The sequence below is a fragment of the Odocoileus virginianus genome, chromosome 28 (genome assembly GCF_023699985.2).
Source record: "Odocoileus virginianus isolate 20LAN1187 ecotype Illinois chromosome 28, Ovbor_1.2, whole genome shotgun sequence".
NCBI lineage: Eukaryota > Metazoa > Chordata > Mammalia > Artiodactyla > Cervidae > Odocoileus > Odocoileus virginianus.
In genome coordinates, this window is record NC_069701.1 from 44,549,790 (window position 1) to 44,570,901 (window position 21,112).

The 21,112-nt window shown below is 57.2% G+C and overlaps 1 protein-coding gene and 1 long non-coding RNA gene across 3 annotated transcripts in view; one reads left to right on the top strand and one right to left on the bottom strand.

The window, feature by feature from the left end:
* Window positions 1–7,943: 7,943 nt before the first annotated feature.
* B4GALNT4 (beta-1,4-N-acetyl-galactosaminyltransferase 4) lies at window positions 7,944–19,902 on the bottom strand. Of its 2 annotated transcripts, none has more exons than XM_070457972.1 (20): window positions 19,453–19,902; window positions 16,542–16,642; window positions 16,109–16,204; window positions 15,941–16,036; window positions 15,771–15,861; window positions 15,598–15,698; window positions 15,372–15,439; window positions 15,148–15,226; window positions 13,916–13,982; window positions 13,661–13,795; window positions 13,474–13,583; window positions 13,255–13,355; window positions 13,087–13,175; window positions 12,145–13,018; window positions 10,080–10,369; window positions 9,825–9,978; window positions 9,616–9,688; window positions 9,360–9,513; window positions 8,897–9,023; window positions 7,944–8,396 (listed from the first exon to the last, which is right to left on the bottom strand). In XM_070457972.1, the coding sequence occupies exons 1-20, from the start codon at window positions 19,865–19,867 to the stop codon at window positions 8,273–8,275; spliced, it is 3,345 nt and encodes a 1,114-aa protein (XP_070314073.1). In that variant the 5' UTR covers window positions 19,868–19,902; the 3' UTR covers window positions 7,944–8,272. The 2 variants fall into 2 exon arrangements, with proteins under 2 accessions (XP_070314073.1, XP_070314074.1); XM_070457973.1 differs by having other exon boundaries at window positions 19,518–19,608.
* Window positions 19,856–21,112, top strand: part of LOC110149626 (uncharacterized) — a 44,896-nt gene continuing 43,639 nt past the window's right edge. The window contains exon 1 of the long non-coding RNA XR_002317515.2: window positions 19,856–20,132. This is a non-coding gene — a long non-coding RNA (uncharacterized lncRNA). The remainder of the gene's footprint in view (window positions 20,133–21,112) is intronic.

The following is a 21,112-nucleotide window of genomic DNA, read 5'->3' on the forward strand; positions in this document are numbered from 1 at the left end:
GTCGGCGCTTTGCTCACAGTCTGCTCTCTGTCCACAGGAGCCCCAGCGGGCCGAGCTGTGACCACTCCATTTTACAGCCCCGGAAGCAGGCTCCACAGGCTAAATAGGTTTCCAAGAGTTACACAGCTAGTCAGGGTGTGTGGAAAGGTCGCTGAGCAACAGCAGGCTGGGCTGGCCAGCAGGTGGGGTCTCAGTAGAACCCCCACAGTCCCCTCGCTAGGGCTGGCCACGGGGATTGAGCCAGGCTCTGTTTGCCTTCTCTTGGTGTTCAGCTTCAGCCTTGTCCTGAAAGGGGTTCCTACCCCCGGGCCACCCTGGCAGCCCTTCGCTCTCACCTTCTGGATGGGGGCTGGGGCGCCCAGGCCTGCTGTTGCCTTTCTGCTTGAACATCAGGGCTGGGTTACTCGTCAGCCTCCAACTCCCTTTCCTGCAGGACCTGCACGCTGGGGGTCAGTCAGAGCTGGCCCAGCCCAGGGGAGGAGGCTGCGCTCCTGCCTGCTGCCCACAGGGGTCTGCACCTCCAAGGCCTATGACTTCCTGTGCACACGTGTGGCCAATTTTTTGTTTTAAACTTTCTCAGTGGGCTGTGTTTCTTTCCTTCAGAAATGTTTTCTTCCGCTGTGTCACTGAGGTGTCTTTTCTCTTTCATTTCCTGTCTTTTCCGTTGTCTCCTTGTGGTCTCTTCCAGCTGTCCTTTCCCGTTTCCTTTTCTGTTCATCCCTCAAACGTGTCTTCTGTTCCTGACTGGGTTTTAACAGTAGCTGTTCCTATTCTTTGAAACTCCTAAAGTGGCTTTTGTCACTGTAACGATTTTATTTTTCTGATTTATTTTTTTCCCCATGTGTTGTCAGATAGTTTAAATTTTCTTTGTTTTTGTCATTCATTTTTTTAAAGGAGACTTTCCTTTTTGGAGCAAGTTTTATGTTCACAGCAAAACTGACAGGAAGGTACAGAGAATTCCCATATACCCGTGCCCCCACATAGCTTCCCCCAGTTATTGCATCAGCTGGCGCATTTGTTGCAATAGATGAACCTGCACTGAGAAGTCATCATCACCTAGAACCCCTAGCTTACATCAGGGTTCATCTTGATGTTTTACACACTAGGCGTTTGGACAAGTTCATGGTGCCATGCGCCCGTCATTCCAGTCCCACGCAGAGTATGGCCACCCTGAGCATCCTCTATACCACCTGTTCATCTCTCCCTGCCCCTCCCCCAGCCTCTGGCAACCACTGATCTTTATATTTTCTTTGTAGTTTTACCTTTTCCAGAATGTCACAGGTTGGAATATCACAGTATGTGGCCTTTTCTCATTTGCTTCTCTCACTTAGTTATATGCATTTAAGTTTCCTTCTTGTCTCATTGTGGCCTGACAGCTCATTTCTTTTTAGATGACTAATATTCCATTGTCCAATGTACCACAGTTTCTTCATCCATTCACCTATTAAAGGACATCTTGGTTGTTTCCAGGTTTGGGCAATTATGAATAAAGCTGCTGTAAACATCATTTGCAGGCTTTTGTGTGGACATGTTTTCAGCTCCTTTGGGTAAATACCAAGGGGCGTGATGGCTGATCGCATGGTGAGAGTGTGCAGTTTTGTAAGAAGCCGCCCAGCTGTCTCCACAGCGGCTGCACTGTTTGCACCCCACCCGTGCTGGACGTGAGCTCCTGCCGCACTTGGCATCCTTGCTGCACTTGGGTCTGGATTTTGGCCATTCCAGTAGGTGCATAGTGATATCTCATTGTTTTATAATGTGCATTTCTCTAATGACATAGGATGTGGAGTTTCTTTTCCTGTGCTCTTTGTAGATCTTCTCTGCTGAGGGGTCTGTTAAGGTTGTCTGCTCATGTTTCAGTTGGGTCTCTCATTTTCTTGTTGGGTTTTAAGAGTTCTTTCTCTATTTTTCAATAACAATCCTTTGTCAGATACGTTTTTTCAAATATCTTTTTCCTAGTCTGTGATTTATCTTCTCATTCTTTTGATGTCTTTTGCAGAATGGAAGTTTTTCATTCTAATGAAGTTCTGTGTGTCAATTGAAACTGAAAAGTGAAAGTCACTCAGTCATGTCTGATTCTTGGCGAGCCCATGGACTGTAGCCTACCAGGCTCCTCTGTCCATGAATTCTCCAGGCCAGAATACTGGAGTAGGTAGCCGGTCCCTTCTCCAGGGGAATCTTCCCAACCCAGGGATCAAACCCAGATCTCCTGCATTGCAGGCAGATTCTTTACCATCTGCGCCATCAGGGAAGCCCTTCTTTGTTTTATTCTTGGCTGGCCTGGGTCTTCATTGCACAGGCTTTTCTCTAGCTGCCGGGTGCAGGCTTCTTATTGGGTGCCTTCTCTTGCTGTGGAGCATGGCCTCTGGGGTGTGCCAGCTTCAGTAGTTGTGCCTCCTAGGCTCCAGAGCACAGGCTGAATAATTGTGGCACACGGGCTTAGTTGCTATGTGGCATGTGGGATCTTCCCAGATCAGGGATCAAACTCCAGGTGGATTCTTTGCCACTGAGCCACCAGGGAAGTCCTCAGTTATTTCTTTTATGGGTCAGCCTTTCGTGTTGTATCTACAACACCATCACCACACCCAAGGTCATCTAGGTTTTCTCCTGCACTATCTTCTAGAAATTTCATAGTTTTGTGTTTTACATTTAGGTCTGTGAGTCATCTGGTGTTAGTTTTCGTTGTCCAGTTGTCCCAGCACCATTTGTTGAAAAGACCGCCTTTGCTCCATTGTATTGCCTTTGCTTTTTTGTCAAAGATCAGTTGACTGCATTTGCATGCGTGCTAAGTTGCTTCTGTCTTGTCCAATTCTTTGGGACAAGAATACTGGAGTGGGGGAATCTTCCTACCCAGGGATCAGACCTGCATCTCTTATGTTTCTGCATTGGCAGGCAGGTTCTTTACCACTGGTGCCACCTGGGAAGCCCTGACTGCTTCCATGTGGGTCTGTTTCCGAGTGCTCTCTTCTGTCCCACTCATCTGTCTAATCTTTGCCAATGCTACACTGTCTTGATTGCTGTAGCTTTATAGGAGGGCTTGAAGTTGGATACTGTCAGTCCTTCAAATTTATTCTTCTCCTTGAATATTATGTTGGTTATTCTGTGTCTTTTACCTCTCCAGGAAAGAATCAGTTAGTTGATTGGTGGGATATTTTTTTAAAAATAATTGGAGGAGAAACTATGTCTATCTGACTCTGGTAACAGAGCAGCTTTACTTACTTATTTAGCTGTTCTGAGTCTTCATTGCGTCATGCTGGGCCTTTCATTGCGGCGCAGGGACCCTGGTTATGGTATGTGGGCTGGCTTAGTTGCCCCCCCACATGTGAGTTCTTAGTTCCCTGACCGAGTATTGAACCCACATCCCTGGCATTAAGAGGTGGGTTTGTAACCACTGGACCAGCAGGGAAGTCCCAGTTGGGGGTTTTTGATTAGAATTGTATTGAATCTACTGAGATCAAGTTGGGAAAAACACATTGTGACAGTATTGAGTCTTCTGATCCATGAACATAGACTCACCATTGATTTAGGTCTTTTGATTTCTTTCATCACAGTTTTGCAGTTTTTATTTTTCTTCTTCATATAGATCTTATATATGTTTTGTTAGATTTTTACCTGGGTATTTATTTATTTTGGGGGGTGCTAATGTAAATGCTATTTATTGTGTTTTAAATTTCAAATTTCAAATAGTTCATTGCTAGTATATAGGAAAGCAACTAACTTTTGTATATTAACCTTGTATCCTGCAGCTTTGCTATAATTGATTATTAGTTCCAAGAGTGTCTTTCTTTTTCTTCTAGGCTAATTCTTTTGGGTTTTGTACATATATAAGTGTGTCATCTGCAAACGAAAACAATTGTATTTCTTCTTCCTCAATCTGTAAACCTTTTATTTCCTTTACTTGTCTTACTGCATTAACTAGTTCTTCCAGTATAATATTGAAAAGAAGTGATGAGAAGGATTTAAAGTTCTTCCAGTATAATATTGAAAAGAAGTGATGAGAAGGACTTAACATTTGCTCAAATGTGAACACTGACATACATCTTCCCCTCCCCCATCTCTGTCCTTGGCAGACTCACCACAACCTCAGGGCTTTGCTGGGATGTCACCGTCTCAGACTTTTCCTGACCACTATTTACAATGGCAGCCTCACCGAGACTCACTATTCTTTTTCCTGGCTTTATTTTTCTCTACAGCAGCTGCCACCAGCTAATATACTAGACATCTCTTTGTTGTGTCTATTGTCTGCTCCCCCTCCCTTCACTAGAATGTAAAGTCTACAAGGGCAGGGATTCCTGTCTGTTTCATTCACCAGGTTTCCGTCAGTACCTGGTGCATAGTGGGTACTCAGTAGTTGTTAAAATGGATTAATAAATCATGGTATATATGTGTTCTAGATTAGATGAAGTGTCTTTTTTTTTTTTTTTCTGCTTCCAGAGGTAATTATTTTTCTGATGTACATGCTTCCCCTGGCTGTTACATCCCCTCTCCCCCTTTTGGCAAAGTGATTGAGGAGGCCTTACAAATAGTTGAGAAAAGAAAAGAAGTGAAAGGCAAAGGAGAAAAGGAAAGATATACCCATCTGAATGCAGAGTTCCAAAAAATAGCAAGAAGAGATAAGAAAGCCTTCCTCAGTGAACAATGGAAAGAAATAAAGGAAAACAATAGAATGGGAAAGACTAGAGATCTCTTCAAGAAAATTAGAGATACCAAGGGAACATTTCATATAAAGATGGGAAAAAAAATGGGCAAAATAAAGGACAGAAACACTCTAACAGAAGCAGAAGATATTAATAAGAGGTGGCAAGAATCCACAGAAGAACTATACAAAAAAGATCTTCACTATCCAAATAATCATGATGGTGTGATCACTCACCTAGAGCCAGACATCCTGGAGTGTGAAGTCAAGCGGGCCTTAGGAAGCATCACTACGAACAAAGCTAGTGGAGATGATGGATTTCCAGCCGAGCTATTTCAGATCCCAAAAGAGGATGCTGTTGCACTCAATATGCCAGCAGATTTGGAAAACTCAGCAGTGGCTACAGGACTGGAAAAGGTCAGTTTTCATTCCAATCCCCCAAAAGGGCAAAGAATGCCAAAGAATGTTCAAACTACCACACAATTGCACTCATTTCATATGCTAGCAAAGTAATGCTCAAAATCCTTCAAGCTAGGCTTCAACAGTGTATGAACTGAGAAATTCCAGATGTACAAGCTGGATTTAGAAAAAGCAGAGGAGCCAAAGATCAAATTGCCAACATCCACTGGATAATAGAAAAAGCAAGGTTCCAGAAAAAACATTTACTTCTGCTTCATTGACTATGCTAAAGCCTTTGTGTGGATCACAACAAACTGTGGAAGTCTTAAAGAGATGGGAGTACCAAACCACCTTAGCTGTCTCTTGCAAAACCTGTATGCAGGTCAAAAAGCAACAGTTAGAAATGAACATGCAACAACAGAGTGATTGATAATTGGGAAAGGAGTACATCAAGGCTGTATATAGTCACCCTGCTTATTTAACTTATATACAGAGTACATCATGCGAAATGCTGGGTTGGATGAAGCACAAGCTGGAGTCAAGTTTCCCAGGAGAAATATCAATAACCTCAGATATGCAGATGACACCATGTTTATAACAGAAAGCGAAGAGGAACTAAAGAGACTTTTAATGAAGGTGAAAGATGAGAGTGAGAAAGTTGGCTTAAAACTCAACATTCAGAAAGCTAAGATCATGGCATCTGGTCCCATCACTTCATGGCAAATAGATGGGGAAGCAATGGGAACAGTGACAGACTTTATTTTGGGGGGCTCCAAAATCACTGCAGATGGTGACTGCAGCCATGAAATTAAGAGATGCTTGCCCACTGGAAGAAAAGCTATGACCAACCTAGACAGCATATTAAAAAGCAGAGACATTACTTTGCTGACAAAGGTCTGTTTAGTCAAACCTATGGTTTTTCCAGTGGTCATGTATGGATGTGATAGTTGGACCATAAAGAAAGCTGAGTGCTGAAGAACTGATGCTTTCGAACTGTGGTATTGGAGAAGACTCTTGAGAGTCCCTTGGACTGCTAGGAGATCCAACCAGTCCATCCTAAAGGAAATCAGTCCTGAATATTCATTGGAAGGACTGATGCTGAAGCTGAAGCTCCAATTTGGCCACCTGATGTGAAGAGGTGACTCAATGGAAAAGACCGTGATGCTGGGAAAGACTGAGGGCAAGAGGAGAAGGGGGCGACAGAGGATGAGATGGTTGAATGATATCATTGATTCAATGGGCATGAGTTGAGCAAACTCTGGGAGATTATGAAGGCCAGGGAAGGCTGGCGTGCTGCAGTCCATGGGATCACAGTCAGACACGACTGAGTGACTGAATAACAATTCTTAATTTCACTGCTAGTTCTTTCTTGTTACAAACATCTGTGACTGGGGACCATTCCTTCTGAACTAGACAATTAGGGAGGAGTGGACAGTATGAGCTGGGGCATCCGGTAGCTTGAGGAGGCAGGTCTGCTGCATCCTTCACCTTGTGGGCACTTGCCCTCTATGAACCAGGAGGACCTGCGGTGAAGTTCAAGTCACAAGTGACTTAATGTTCACAGACCCACTGGCTGCCCTGGTCAGCAGCCACAGAGCTGAGTGCCACGGTCATCCCTGGGGTCTTCCCAGGGACTGATCCCTCTTTCATTGAAATCCTCCCCATGGTGAGGTAAATCTTGAGAATTGTTTGGAATTCTGGGTGGACATGCTGCCTTCCCACGGAATAAGGACATACACAGCATAACAGCCCCAAAGATGTCCATGTTCTAATTCTCAGAACCTCTGGTTGTCATCTCCATGGCAAGAGGGACTTTGCATGGCGGATTTTTAACCACTGGACCACCAGGGAAGCCCCACTTGGTGGGATTTTGATTTGGATTGCATTGAATCAAGTTGGGGAAAACTGACATTGTGACAGTATTGTTTCCATCCATGAAGGATGTTCCTTGAGATGGAGCAATTGTCCTGGGTTATCTGCATGGGTCCAATGTCATCATAAGGGTCCTTATAAGAGGGAGGCAGGAGGGTCAGTCAGAGGAGGAGACATGATGATGGTGGCAGAAGTGAGAGACAGTGATATGAAGATGGTAAGCTGATGGCTTTGAGGATAGAGGAAGGGCCCATGCACCAAGAAATCCCGGTGCCCTCTAGGAACTGGGAAAGGAAGGGAGCAGATTCATTCCTAAAGCCCCCAGAGAGAATGCAGGCTGGAAACCTCGATTTTAGGACGTCTGATGTCCAGAGCTATATGACAGGAAATTCCATTTTGTTCTTGGAAATTTGTTATAGCAGACACAAGGAACTCATATGGGCAGGTGCACCCAGTACCAGGCAGCCCAGGGAAGAGCTGGCTGTTGACAGCATCGTCCAGTCTGTCTCTGACTCCCCAGGGGCTCCTGACCCTGAACGAGGGTAACATGAGAAATGTCAAACAAGCAAATCTCTCACTAAAGCAGTTTGCACTGGGGTCTCCATTCATGGCAACTGAGTCCTAACCATATCCCCCAGCCTGGTCATAGGCCATCCCCTGCCAACCCCCCGCCCCAGTCGCGGGGTGCTGAGTGCTCCCACATCTTTGAGGTGGATGGGGCAGGACTCACATCCAAGGTGGTTTTCACTACAAACGGGACTGAGGACGTGGTCGGATATTATTTGTTTGTGGGTGGAAAGGCCCTGTGCCTCGCCCATGACCAGTGGCTCCATGCACAGGGTGGTGGGAGGAGGTCCAAAGGCCCTTCTCCTCAGGGCCCAAAGCTCAAAAGGAATATGTTGGAGAGGCAGGAAGCCGCAAGGGTGCAGGAAGGTGGGATCAGCACGGTGTCCAAAGCTCAGGTCAGGAAGGGGAGTCAGGAGCAGGCACAGCACCCAGGCCCCTCTGCCCCCCAAGACATCCAGGCACACAGAACGAGTCAGAACTAAAAAAAATATTTCATTTCATTCTGAATAAAAAATGGAACAGACAGAACTCTTGGAAATCCTGAAAACAATGTCATCGCTACAGCAGAATTTCACAGAAATCATGGCACAGGGCATGGGGGCTGAGCCTGGGCCCCGCCCGCTGTGGAGGCTGCCTCTGGGAGGGGCCGAGGGCCAAGAAGCCTGGGGGCCCAAGCGGGCAGGCACGATGGTGGCTGTGCCCCCGGGATGAGCCCGCCAGGTCCCCAGGATCCAGGCTCTGGGCCTGGCCTCCAGCTGCCAACACAGGCCAGCGGGTGGGGCTGGGAGGGGTCACTGGTCCTCAAGGGGCCTCCTTTCGGGCGGCCTTGCGGCTGCGCGTGCCCCACATCCCCCGCTTGGAGTGGAAGTGGTGGTAAAAGTTCCGCACTCGGAGTCGCTCCACCTCCAGCCCTGCCTGCAGGACCCTGGGGGTAGGGAGGGGTGGTCAGGGCTGCCCTGCAGCCTGGAGGGTCTTTGGGAGCGATCAAGACTGGGGGTTGGGGGTGAATGGGGCTACCTGTATTCTGGACCCTGGCAGGGGAGGGCACGTGTGTCAGGGCTGCCCTTGAGCCTATAGAACCGTGGGGTGGGGTGGAATGGAAGAGGTCATAATCGGGTCCAGGGGCTGGATGTGGGGGGCTTCCACTACTGCAGGGCCCCACTGGGGCCAGGGGGACCCCAGGGCCATCACCAGGCCTATAGGATCTGGGGGCTTCCCTGAGTCTGCAGGACCCTGGAGCTGGGAAGGGGTTTAGGGGAATGGGGGGGGGGGGCATCTAGAATCTCTCTAGGCCTATGGATCCTGGGGGTAGGAAGAGGAAGACAGCAGAGTCTTTTCAGCAGTGAGGACCCCGGGGCCCCTCCCCACCCAGAGGGCAGGACGTGGAGTCTGTCTCTGTGTGTTTGTGTGTGTGTGTGGGGTCACCTGTCCAGGAGCTCCCAGTCCTCGCCTCCCCACTGGTCCCGGAATTCCTCAGTGTTCATGCCTCCAATGCGGTCAAAGTCAGACTTGTAGATCCCAAAAAGGCCAAAGCCATTCACCTCCCAGTAACCTGGTGGGGAGGGGGTGCCCTTCAGACACCAGGTCCTGAAAGGCCTTATTTCAGGAGGGCTCTTGGGGTCAACTCCAACATGTTGGTCGTACTCGGGACCCTGGGCATGATTTGGGTGCTGGAGGAGATCCCTAGAGGCCAAGCATGACACTGGGGTTACTCCAGGGGTCTTGGGGTCCTGGGCACTGTGGAGTGGCACTCCAATGCCACAAGGAGTCCTGGGCATTACAGGGAACCCTGATGGGGCCCCAAGCCTACCTTGCGGGCTGGGAGGCCCCTGGGGAGCCTAGATTTCACCCTGGCATTGGTGGGACCCAGGGCCCTCCAGGGCATTACCGTGCGGGTCCCCTGGTGAGCTCCCACAGCTCAGCCGCATGACCACAGGTGCGAAGGCCAGCTTGCCCTCCACGCAGTGCTTGCGGATGCCGTCTAGGATGCTGGGGGGGAAGTGGATGTGCAGGTCGCAGAGGAAAACGATGCTGCTGGCATCCTGGGGACAGCGGGGAGGTCTGAGCCTCACCCTCCACTCCGGAAGGGCGCGCCCACCCCAGCCCACCTGGCTTTTCTGGCCAGCCCCACCCTGCCCACGCACCTCCACCGCGTCCACTCCAGCTTGCAGCCCCGCAGAGCGCTCAAAGTTTCCAGCTCGCCTCAGGTATTGGTATCTGGGAGAGGGGACGAGCGGGTGGAATCACACACCGCGGTCTCTGGGAGTAGGGCGGGGGCAGGAAAACCCATCTTTGTTGGGGAGGAGGAAGGATTCGGTCCACCCTCCCCGAAAGGAGGTGGGGGCGCCGTTACCTGGGCAGCCGCGCTGCGCGGAGGGCCCGCTCCACGTCCATGTCCTCGCTCTCGAAGTCTACCAGGACGACACTGAAGCGGGAGTCACCTGTGCGGGCGTGCAGTGCGGCCATGTCTGCCAGGAACTGTATCACCCAGCGCGCCTGGTTTTTCACTGGGGGAGGATGGGGACACTGAACCCACCTGGACCCAAACTGGTGGCGCCGCCCGCCCCTCTGCAGCCCTAGGTGGCGCCGCCCGCCGCACCCCGCGCACCCGGCACGACGAAGTGCACCATCACATCCTGGCGCCAAGCCAGGCGCAGTGGCCGGCACAGCTCCGGGCGGCCGTCGGGGCGCGCGGAGGAGGCTGCGGCGGGCGCGGGACTCTCTCTGTCTTCCTCAGTGTCGCCGGCACGGGCCCCGGGCAGGCGCAGGAAGACGTACTCAGACAAGCGCAGGCGGCGCCCGCCGCGTTCCTGGAGCTCCAGTTCCAGGAGGAAGCGGCTCCCTCGCGCGGAGTCCCGGCGCTTCTCCACGTTCACGATGCGCAGAAGAGCGTATCGCCTGGGGGCGGAGCCCGGTCAGCCGCAGAGTGGAGGCCCCCCTCCCCTGTCCCCCATCGCCGCCACAGAAAGGCGGCCACTGAAGTGACTGGGGCGGGGGGGGGGGGGGGGTGGCTGCCATACACCCCTCCCCCGCAGCGACCATGTGTCCCAGCCCCCACCCACCCATACCCCCTCAGGGCCAAGGCCTGAGGGGCACGCCATCTCAGAAGGCAGACCCACATTTCAGGCTTCCTCCTCCCCCGACGCCCCACGAGGGAGGCATCCCCACGCCCAGGCCGTCCTCTCTCCTCCCTGCCACCACTGCTGTCCACAGCCACACGCTCAGAAACCTTCAGGGGGACCCACTGCCAACAGGACGGGACTCAGATGCCTTATTTCTAACTCGGGTGAATGGTCTCTTACTTGTCTCAGTATCTTGTCCCGCAGACAAGCAAGCTTCTTCTTCTGGGGGGAGGGCTCTGTCCCAGGTGCCCCTGCCTGGATGCTGGGCCCCATCCTCCCCACCTGCCGTCTCCAAGGTCCTAGATACCTCCTCTGAGAATCCTCCTTTTTGCCTCCCTGGCACAAGCCGAAGGGCTTCCCTGTTCTGGGAAGAAGCCTCTGGCCCTTCCCCTTCACTCCGGCCTGGAGCACCTCACCTCCACCTTCACTCCACCCACAAACAGTGGTTGCCCCTCCTCTTGGGGAGACAGGGCCCTGTGCTTGACTAGGTTGCTCTTTCTGCCATGTGATCCCCCTGCACAGCCGGTGTCACTCACCTGGGAGCCGACCAGTGTGACCTCCAGGGGTCTAAATTCTTCCCCTCGCCCCATGCCCATCCCCATCCCCACCACAGTCTCCTCAAGTGTCAGGGCCTTTCTGCCCCAAAGCTCTGGGTCTGTGCTTTCACTCCTGGGGCTACTCACACCCTCATTCTGCTCAGAGGATGGAGCTGCAGCCATGACCTTTCTGCTGGACAGGCCCTCATACCCTGGGACAATGAGCTGCTCTCAAGAGGCTCAGAGCTAAGGGCAGGCTGGCTTTTTCAGCCACCTAGAATCAATCTGCCCCCGCCTCTGCCGAGTCCAGGCCGTCCCATCACTGCCCTGGACCAAGCCTGTAGGTCACAGGCTCCACCTTCCACCCTCTCCTCTCCAAGGCTGCCACACCTTCATCTATGATCCAGATGGGCCAAACGCGTGTCCTGCTCTAAACTTTGTATCAGAGGCAAGAATGAGTCCTGAACCTGGCCTTAGATGCCCATGAGGCCTGTCCTCTGCCCACCAGCATCCTGGACAGCCTCTGCCTGTCACTCATGTCTGCAGGTCCTGCCCCTCCTTACGGGCTCAGCATATTTCTAAGAACCCCTCAGGGCAAACTGGGGTTTCCACTCTCCAGCCCCACACCTGCTTGAGGTGGAGACAGGATTCAGTTCCTGGGGCCTGGGGGACCCAACCAGAGGGGTCAATGGGGCAAGAACCCTGAGCTCACCTCTGAGGACTAAGACCCCAGTCAGCATGGTGCTGGTGGGGGGAGGGATCCTGGGGTTCTTTGCTTGATTGTGTGTCTATTTCAAGAAGAGACCTGGGTGGCTGAGGTTCATCCTCAGGTCCAAGGTGGCAGGTGGGGGGTTGGAGGTGCAGGACAGGGGAACCAGAGGGAGAGAAAACACTTTCTGACGGGTGTGCGTGCATGTGTGTACCACTCCCAGAGGAGTGCCTGGTGAGGCCTTGGGGAAGAGCTGAGGGTCCCACCGAGGCCACGCTCCGCGCCTCCCACCAGCCCGACCCGTACCCGCTGTGGCGCGTGTTGAGCCTCTCCATGTACTGAGCCACCACGTCCACGGCCTCGGCCTCGGGCAGCTGGAGGTTCCCAGACACGTTGCAGCGCAGATCGTTCCAGTCAGAGCGCAGCAGCTCGAAGTCCACGGTGCCCACGCTGAACGTGCGCTGCCAGTCAATGGCATCCTCGTGCCAGCGGCCGTGCACCAGGCCTGCCGCCTCCTCGCTGTCCTCTGACGCGTCGCCTGGCACCCCTTCCTCGTCGTCGTCCCCTTCCTCCTCCTCGTCCTCCTCGCCCTCCCCAGGCAGCTGTGGCCTGGACACCTGGGACAAGCTCAGGAAGGAGGTCACAGGCTGCGCTTCAGAGGACGAGTTGGAGTCTGCCGTGGGGGCCGCGAGTCCCGGCGCGCGCGCCTGGCCCTCCTGGGTGGCCGGCGCTGGGGCTAGGGCTCTCAGCTCTGTGGCCGGGGGGCTGCTCGTCCTGTGGCCTCGAGCCCGGGGTGGGCGTGGGGGCGCCCGCAGCGGCACCCTGGGTAGGGGTCGGGGGCGCAGGAAGACGCCAGGCAAGGGCGGCCGGGGTGGGCCGCGTGCGCCGAGCGGCGGGGCCCCAGGGGGCGCCCGCAGTCCTGGCCGCACACGTGTCACATACACCTTGGAGGGCCGGGCTGCGGGCCGCGGGGGCGGGGCGCGGCCCAAGAAGAGGGGGAGCTGGCGGGCCGCCCAGCTCAGCGCCCGGGAGCGCCGGGATGTCAGCGCAGCGGGGGTGGCTGGGGCCTCTGAGGGGGCTGCGGGGGCCGGGAGCTGGCGGCTGCTCTGCCTTCGGGGGGCCTCGGTGGGCCCCAGGCCAGCGTCAAGCAGCTCTCCGTCGTCCTCGTCATCCAGGAAGTCTGTGGGAAGCGCGCGTGAGCCACTGCAGGGCCACCCAGCTGGGCGTGGGGTCACTGTGGGCACTCACCGTCGGGGTTGAGGAAGAGGAAGGCTCGGCGCTGCACCTCCTCCCTGCCCTCCTCCCGGTCCATCTTCATGTACTTGTAGAACCCAAACCTGGGGGGGGCGGGGCGTCAGAGACCCGCTCGGTTGAGGCCTGCCCATTCTTCCCGGGCACCGCCCACCCGCCACCCACCTTTCCAGATACAGCGGCGACTCCCGGTAGAAGCACTTGTTGTCAGTCTCCATGTGAGTCAGGCGCGTGTGGTCATTGGGATAAACGAAGGACAGGTACACCTGGGGTGGGCAGAGGGCTCAGGGCGGGCCGTCTTTCAGAGGGTCTGGAGGAGGCTTCCAGGACCCTGGAGAGGGGGAGACCTGGGTCTCAGGGAAGACCTTGGCTGGGGGCACTTACGAATTGCAGTCCCTGGTATCTTGCGATGGGAAAGTCCTTGACAACATAGGTTGGGGCATAGGCGCAGGGCTCCAGCACACTCTCCAGATCCGAGGGCTCCACCCGAGGTGCTGTGAAAAGGGAGGTCACACTGTGATCCGGACCCTCGCCTTGACACTCCCTCCACCCTGTGGGTGAACCCCCTCACTGAGAAAGAAGGCGTCTCGGGGATCTGGCCGCAGCATGTCAGCTCTGGGCTCCTCCTGCCGGGGCCGCCCCCCCACATGACTGGCAGGAGACTGGGGCACGTGAGCCACGTGGTCCATCTTCAGGGCTGACTCGTCTAGGGGCAGAGGATGTGTGAGGTCCCCAAGGAGTTCACAGAGCCCTCCTCACCCACATCCAGCCACCCCGGAGACCACTCGTATGAGCCTCCCCTTCCCCAGAGGAACTGGCTCCAGACCTGTGTAGAGGGAGATGTGAGCAGAGCCGATAACCTCAAACTTCAGACCCGGCAGGAATGTTCGCCACTGGGGGTTGGAGAGGGTGGTCAGGGCCAAAGGAAGGGGGTGCGGGGGACACCCTGGGTCAGGGAGGAGTGGATCTTCCTGGCATGGGGACAGGGAGCTAGTAGGGTAATGCCTTTAAGGATGCAGAAAGCTGGGCGGGTGGACGGGAGAGGAGTCCTAAGAAGGCATGGCAGGGAAGCTGCTGAGGCCCGGAAGGTTGGGGTCCCTGGAGGAAGATGAGAACCTCCTCTGCCCCCTTCAGGCCTTTCCTGACACCTTGGGCGCTTCTTCATCTTCTGGTTATGACCTCCGCCCCCACCTGCTCGTGATTCTATGGCCACTGCCATTCTGGAAGTCAGAGCTGGCCTTCCGAGGGCAAGCCCCAGTGGCTCCCAGCTCCCTGGTGGACCTCCCCATCCCCACTTCTCCTGCTTCTGTGCCTGTGCGTCTCAGTCTCCCTTGTAGACTGTCTCTCCCCCATCCCTCTCACGCTGGGTTCCTGGGGGCTGTCCCAGGCCCTCTTACCTTCCCAGCTCATCCTGGGCCCTTAGTCACCCCCTCAGCTTCCACAAGATCACCTCAAATCTGCATCTCCAATCTACACCCTCTGCCAAGCTGAGTTGGGGTGATGCCCTCCACACACAAACCAGACACCTGTAACATCCCCCCACCAGCCCTCCCTGGTCACCACCCCGCATCCAGCTAAACTCGGGCTCAGGCAGTGGGCATCTCCCCCTGCCCCCACAGGACCTGCGGGTTCAGGGACTGATGGTCACCTGTGAAAATCTTTCCCAACAGGCAGTGGCTAGAGGGTTTTCCCTGACATGCAAATCCCATTGCCTCATTCTCAGGAGGAAGCCCTGCCTGATCTAGCCACCAGACTGCTTGGAGTTCCAGAAGACTGTTCTTGAGACCAGAAATTCGTCCTCGTGCCCTGGATTCTCTCCCCATGGGTCTCCCTATGAGCCTCTCAAGAATCTGCTCAGGGCCACTTTCTCTGTGAAGCCCCTGAGCAGGCGCAGTGGAGCACAAGTCCCGTCCCTGGGCAGCTCCTTTGTCAGCTAGATGGGAAATCCTGGGGAGGGGGGCACATCCACGCGGCTGTTCTGGGGGGAGTGGCCGGGAGGAGGGCAGGGCAGGGCGGGGGGGGGCCTCCAGAAGCCCCTCGAGGGGCAGCTGTACTCACACCCACTTCCACGTGGTCCGAGCCGCGGTCATCCTGCTTGTGCAGCAGCTCAAAGTAGTACCTCCGAGAGGCCATGAGCCTGGGGACAGGAGGAGTCAGGGGCCAGCCCACCGCGCCCCAGGAGCCCCCGAGAGACGACAAGTTCCAGGGCCGGCAGCAGTTTCATGTGTGCACGCGTCACCCTGTCCTCACACACAGACACACACCTGCTCCCAGGCACTCACCGTCTGGGCTTGGACACCTGGGAGCTGAACTTGGTGAACTCTCCAGGCGCTGTCCACTCTGAGCCCGTCTGGAGGGCAACAGGAAAGGGCAGGGGGCTCACCCTCTCCTTGGGGCACCAGCCCCACCCAGTGCCCCTTCCTGAGAAGTTGAAGGGGACAGGTGACCCAGGCCACAGGAGGCCTGTGAAGACAGAAGGGGTGTGGACAGAGGGGCGGGTGGGGATACCTTGCCCACAAAGGCCACCAGCTGGGCACCTGCTGGGCTCTCGTTTGGGCTCAGCCAGAACTCAGAGTTGTCATCCGAAGCCACAGAGAACTGGACATCGCCTAGGCCGTGAGACAGGGCTCAGGGCCGGGCGGGGCGCTTGCGACTCCCCCCCCACGCCCCCACCCCCGCACCATCTCTCGCCGGGTGGATGAAGCCGAACAGCCGGAGGCCGTAGTTCTTCCACTTGGGGGACACAGCCAGCTTCTTCACGGTGGTGCGAGTCTGGGGGGACAGCGGCTGCTGACGTCAAGGTACCTGCCCACCCCCGCCCACCCGGGACCCGTGGCCCCCCAGCACTCACGTGAGGGAAGAGCGGGAAGTGCAGGTTCCTCCGGAGCTGGCCCACGGCGCCCCCGCACCAGTCCTCAAACACGTGCAGGTTCACCTGCCCCTTGTACTGTGGGGGAGCAGGGCTTACTGGCCGCCCAGTGGCCCCGGCCCTCCCTGCCCGAGCCCCAGCAGACCTCACCTCCTCCCGCCACGCCGGCACTTGACGGGTGAGGTTGAGTACCAGGGGTCTTCCAGCCCCCCCAGGAAACAGCATGCCTGGGTCCTGACCTTCAGACTGCGGGAGAGGAAGGGCACCAAGGTCACAGCTGAGAAGTGTGAGGGCAGGAAAAAGTCACACACACACACACACATGGGCTCAGATGCAGTGCGTGACACAGCCAGCCACACAGTCCAGTTCCCGTCACACGGCCCCCCACATCTAGCCATGAAGCCCTGAATCCATCACAGCCCAGCCACACGCACACCAGAAGCCCCCTGGCCACCCCGCGTGCAGCATCTGCGTCCCCCGGGCCTGGGCACATAAGTGGCTGCGTCCCCCACCCACGGCCGCGGCACATGGTGGCCTTGGGTCCCGTTCGTGTGGCTGTGTGGTTCCCCACAGCCCTGCTCACCACCGGCTCCTCCTCGCGGCTCTCACTGGAGTCCTCTGCCCTCTGTGTGGCCAGTGCGGCGCGGATGCCTCGGCCGTCAGTCACACTCAGCTTCTCACCGTCTGTGGGTGGCAGAGCGGCTGTGGGTGGGACCCAGGCTCTTCAAGGCCACAGTCCCTGCTGCCGGGGTCAGTTGGGGGCAGGACGGCCAGTGGTGTCCCCTTTGAAGCCTCCCCTCATGTTGCCTGATAGCTGCCCCCCCCTCCCCCAGCGAAGCGCCTTCTACTGGGCTGTTCTGCCACCTCCCGCCTCTGTGGGGTTGGCCCTGCCTGAGTCCTCCACCTGACTTTTCCCAGCCCCCACTGGTGTGAGGGAGCAGGTATGTGTGTGCACATCCTAGCAGACATGTGTGCACATGTACACCGATCGGGTGTCCTCCTCAGCGACTCTGCCTCCAGGAAGGCCCCAGGACTGCTCTGTGCCCTCAGCATATTTCCCATGAGCTGGAGTGTTTTGTGTCTGCCTCACTTGCCAGGAGTGAGAGCCAAGCGTTAGTGCTGTAGTTTGTCATCAGGCAAGCCAGCGCTGTGGTCTTGAGGCTACACCAGCCCTGGCCCATGGTACATGTGCTACCTGCTGCCCTTGAGGCCATGGTCCCAGACCAAAGGAGCCCTGGCACCTGCCTGGGCAGAGGAGGGACTGGCACGCTGGTCTGGCTGTCAGGGTCTCTGGGGTCAAGGTGGCCCTGGGGGGAGACTGTCCCCGGGATCACTTCTGTGGACTTCTCAGAACGTGGCACACCCCAACCCCCCAAGCCTGGGCAGACCACCTGCATACCTCAATGCCCTCAACATCCCAGACCTCCTCCTCACGCTGTGGATCTGGGGGTCCCATACCCTGGGGTCTTAGCCACTGAAGGTGAGGCTTCACTGTCCCATCCAGGGACCCCCAGTCCAGGAACCCATCTGCTCCAGGGCCAAGTCTGGCTTCAACATCTATGCCCGCACTTCAATCCAGACCCCAGGAGCGAGAGTACCATACTGACGCAGCAGGCCTGGGCCCCTTCTCTGGGGGAGAGGGGCTGCCCATGGTCTCCTGCCTGTGAGAGCCCAGTGGTGCCTGTCCGCTTTGCTCTCCCCAGTCACTGTCCTTTGTCCGGCTGGGAGCTGAGCCCCTAAGAGGCTCCGGGCAAAACCGCCACAGCCTGGCCCCGATGCTCCCCACCCGCCAAGGTGACTCTATGACTGCTGGAAAACTTCTGTGGGGGGTGCCACACCCAGGCTGCCACTACAGTCCTGCAGGCAAACAAAACACTCCAGCACCTGGGAAATATGCTAAGCCCAAGCGCAGTGAGATCCAGATGGCGGCCTGCCGGCCCCTCTGCCCAGGACCTCTGCCCTCACAGGCTGCTGGACACGGGGCAGGTAGCCTTTCTGGTGGGAGTGAAGACAGTGCTGACGGGACAGTCAGGAAGGCATCAGACACGTTTAGCTGCTCAGCTTCCACAAGCCCTGCCCTGGTGGAGCCAGGTCGCCAGGCAGGAGGCGGAGCTGCCGCCGGAGGTGAGACCCGCCGGCTGGGGCTGCTCCTGGCTGGAGCTGCACGAGGGTTTGATGGTCTGTAACCTTGAACAGCTCCTGCCCACTCAGAAACAGCAGGACGGCTTCCCCGCTGGTCCAGCTGAGAGAAGAGGAGGCCTCAGGAATGGGGTTCCCACACCTCCACCCCCTCCTAGCTGCTGAGTTAGGCTCCCTGGCTGCTCGGGAAGTCAGGTTGGGGAGGACTGTGGTTGCTCAGAAAACCACAAGGCTGCTGGGTAGGAGGCTGGTTCTGTTCTGTGTCACTGGGTCACACTCTGGGGTCCTGCCTTATGTGATGGTAACTGAGGGCCCCTAGAGGATGTGGTAGCTCCAAGATGTGTGCTCTTTGGGGAGGGGTAGGTTGGGACCAGCCTCTGACCCCTGGCCTAGGTGTGGGACTGAACAGGGAGCTTTAGACCCTTTGGTGGGAGTGGCCAGGACTTTATGGATCAAAATCATAATTCTGAGTCCTCGGGAAGCGAGATTCTCATCACTCACCCTAAAGACACCCCACTTGTTTGAGAAGGGTCAGGGGCAGCTTGGCTGGGACCTTCCCTGCCCTGAAGTGCTTCCTGCTCTCATCACCAACCTCCCCACCCGCCGCCCTGTTCTAGGCATTCTGCTCCTCCTCCCCAAAATATGTGTCAACGGTCACCCCTTCCAAGAGCCCTTCCAAGATACCCTAGCTAAGGTGGCAGGACTCCTCCCCTGGCCCTCCCCCACATCACTCACCAGGACCTGATTTGTGGGTTCATTGTCTGTTCCCACTGGACCGTGGGCCTGAGTCTGGGAGCGTCCGCTCCAGGCATTCCGGGCTCCCCAGGCTGCACCCCTGTCCCCATGACTCACTCCCAACACACAAGCGTCTCAGTCCCTGATTACAGGTTTACCTAGGGCGCCTCCTCCAGGAAGCTTTCCGACTGCGAGGGTCAGCTCCCCCCGCCAGCCTCTTCCCCAGCAGACTGGGAAACGGAGGCTCTGCTAAGCACGAAGAGTCGGAGGCGCAGCCGGACTTGGCCCCAAGAAATCCCAGCAGGCAGGGCCTGGTAGCCGAGGGCTCTCCAAGACCACTGCTACCCCGGCGCTATCCGCCCCGGGCCAGAGCCCGGAGTCAGCCGGGTTTGGGGACGCTCAAGAGGGTCGCGTACATCACGGTTGACGTCATCCGGCGTTCCGGCCGGGTCGAGCCGAACCGAGCCCCCTGCCCCGATACTGCCGAGATGGGAAAGGCGGCCCGGGTGTCCCGGCAGCTCTGGCCCGCGGCGAGACCTGAGCTCAAGGGGAGGGCCCGGGCCCGGGGCCGCTTGGGACCCTCACCGCCCCCCGCCCCGGGCGCGCGCCCCCTCCCGTACCTCGCCCGTAGCCCAGCCGCTGGCGCAGCGCGCGGCCCTGGCGCACCAGGCTCAGGTGCACGTACGTGAGCCAAGCGGCGCAGGTAAGCAGCACCAGCAGGAGCAGCAGCTTGATCTGTTTGCGGATCTTCTTCACCGGGAACCACGGCATCGCGGCCGACCCCGCCCCGCCCGGGGCCGCGCTCAGCGGCGTCGCTGCGGCCCCCCACTCCCGCGCGCTCCGCGCCGCGTCTCCCGGCCCCGCATGGCCCTTTGTCCGCCGCCCGCGGCCCCGGGCTGCGGCCGCGACCCTGGGCTGCCCTTGGCCGAGGGCCCAAGGTGGGCGGCGGAGCGGCTGCCGGCGGTTCCCCCGCCCGGCCCCGCCCGGCCGCTCGGGCTCCAAGCTCCCGGGGGCCGCGGCGGGCCGCAGCAGCATCCACGCTGCGGTGCTACCCACCGTGAAACGGGCCCGGCCGCCGCGCCGCGCGAGCCAATCCCGGCCCGACCGGCCTGCGGGGAGCCAATCCGCGGCGCGGGAGGCGGGGCCAGAGGTTAGGGTGTGCCCGCCGCTGGTCTCCACGCAACGCGCGCATCCACCTGGGTGAGAAGGCCCGCGCTGCGCGGGGACGCGGGGTCCGGGGAATGCGGAGGACCCGGGAGGTGGACCGGGAGGCGCGCGGGGCTGGAGCCAGGGGTCAAAGGTCAGAGAATGCACGGGGCGCGGGGTAGTGCATAGGACCGGGGGACGCGGGGCACGCGAAGTGCTGGGGACAGGGACTGGGGTCACAGGGTGGAGGCCGCGGGAGGAGCCGGCTATGGATCAGGGGACAAAGGCGACACGGGGACAAGGCTGTAGGGAGTCGTGATGGGGAGACAGTGCGAGCCTGTGGAACGAAGGGGAGAGATGTGGCCAGCTCGGGCTTGCAGCTTGAGCCTCCTGTTAACAATGCAGCTAGGAGGAATGGGGCTCAGACGTCGTGGAGGGAAGAAAAAGGAAGTCTGGGGGAGAGACACGGGGGTGGGGGGGGATGGTGGTGGGTCAGGGCAGCTGGGACGGCTGTGGGTGCACAGGCTCCATGCAGGCAAGACTGAGCAGGGTCTCAAAACACCTGGCTTCACACTGAGTGAGGGGCATGAGGAGCTACCAAAGGACTTAGTTTGGAGGCCAGGGCCTGGCCTGGCCACCAGGTGGACACGGGCAGCAGACTCGAGGTGGTGGGCTCCACTGAGGGCAGAGTAAGGTGGGGAGGAGGAGCCCAGGCAGGAGAGGCAGGGCTGCCTGAAAGCGGGTAGGAGGGAAGCCAGCTCTCCTGTTTCTGACTGGAGCCAAGGGTGTGGCTCTTGCTGAGCTGGAGGTGGGAGGAGGGTGTGGGCTGATGCTGAACTTTGCCCCATTTGGTTCCCATTCCTGCCCTGGCCACCGCCACCCCTGCCTGCCCTGTCCCCACTACCCCTGCCTTGCTGCCATCCTGACTCTTCTCTCTGCCCCTCCATCTGTTCCACTTTTCTGTTATTGTGTAACCAGCCGGCCCAGCATCAGGGTTGTAAAACAACTGTTGGTTAAGCTCCTGGAGTTCCTGGTTTGAGAGTTAGACGTGGCCTCACAGGACAGCTCTCCTCTGCTCCAGGATGTCTCAGGCCTCAAGTGGGAAGACGTGACCAGCTGGGGGTGACTCTGGTG

Excerpts from the sequence above, each read along its gene's own strand:
- B4GALNT4 (XM_070457972.1), bottom strand. The coding sequence starts at position 19,867 with ATGCTGCTGCGGCCCGCCGCGGCCCCCGGGAGCTTGGAGCCCGAGCGG. Across the intron at positions 16,643-19,452 it reads GCGGCTGGGCTACGGGCGAG|ACGGTGAGAAGCTGAGTGTG; the intron begins GTACGGGAGGGG and ends TGCCACCCACAG. Across the intron at positions 13,176-13,254 it reads TCGCCGCTGTATCTGGAAAG|GTTTGGGTTCTACAAGTACA; the intron begins GTGGGTGGCGGG and ends CGCCCCCCCCAG.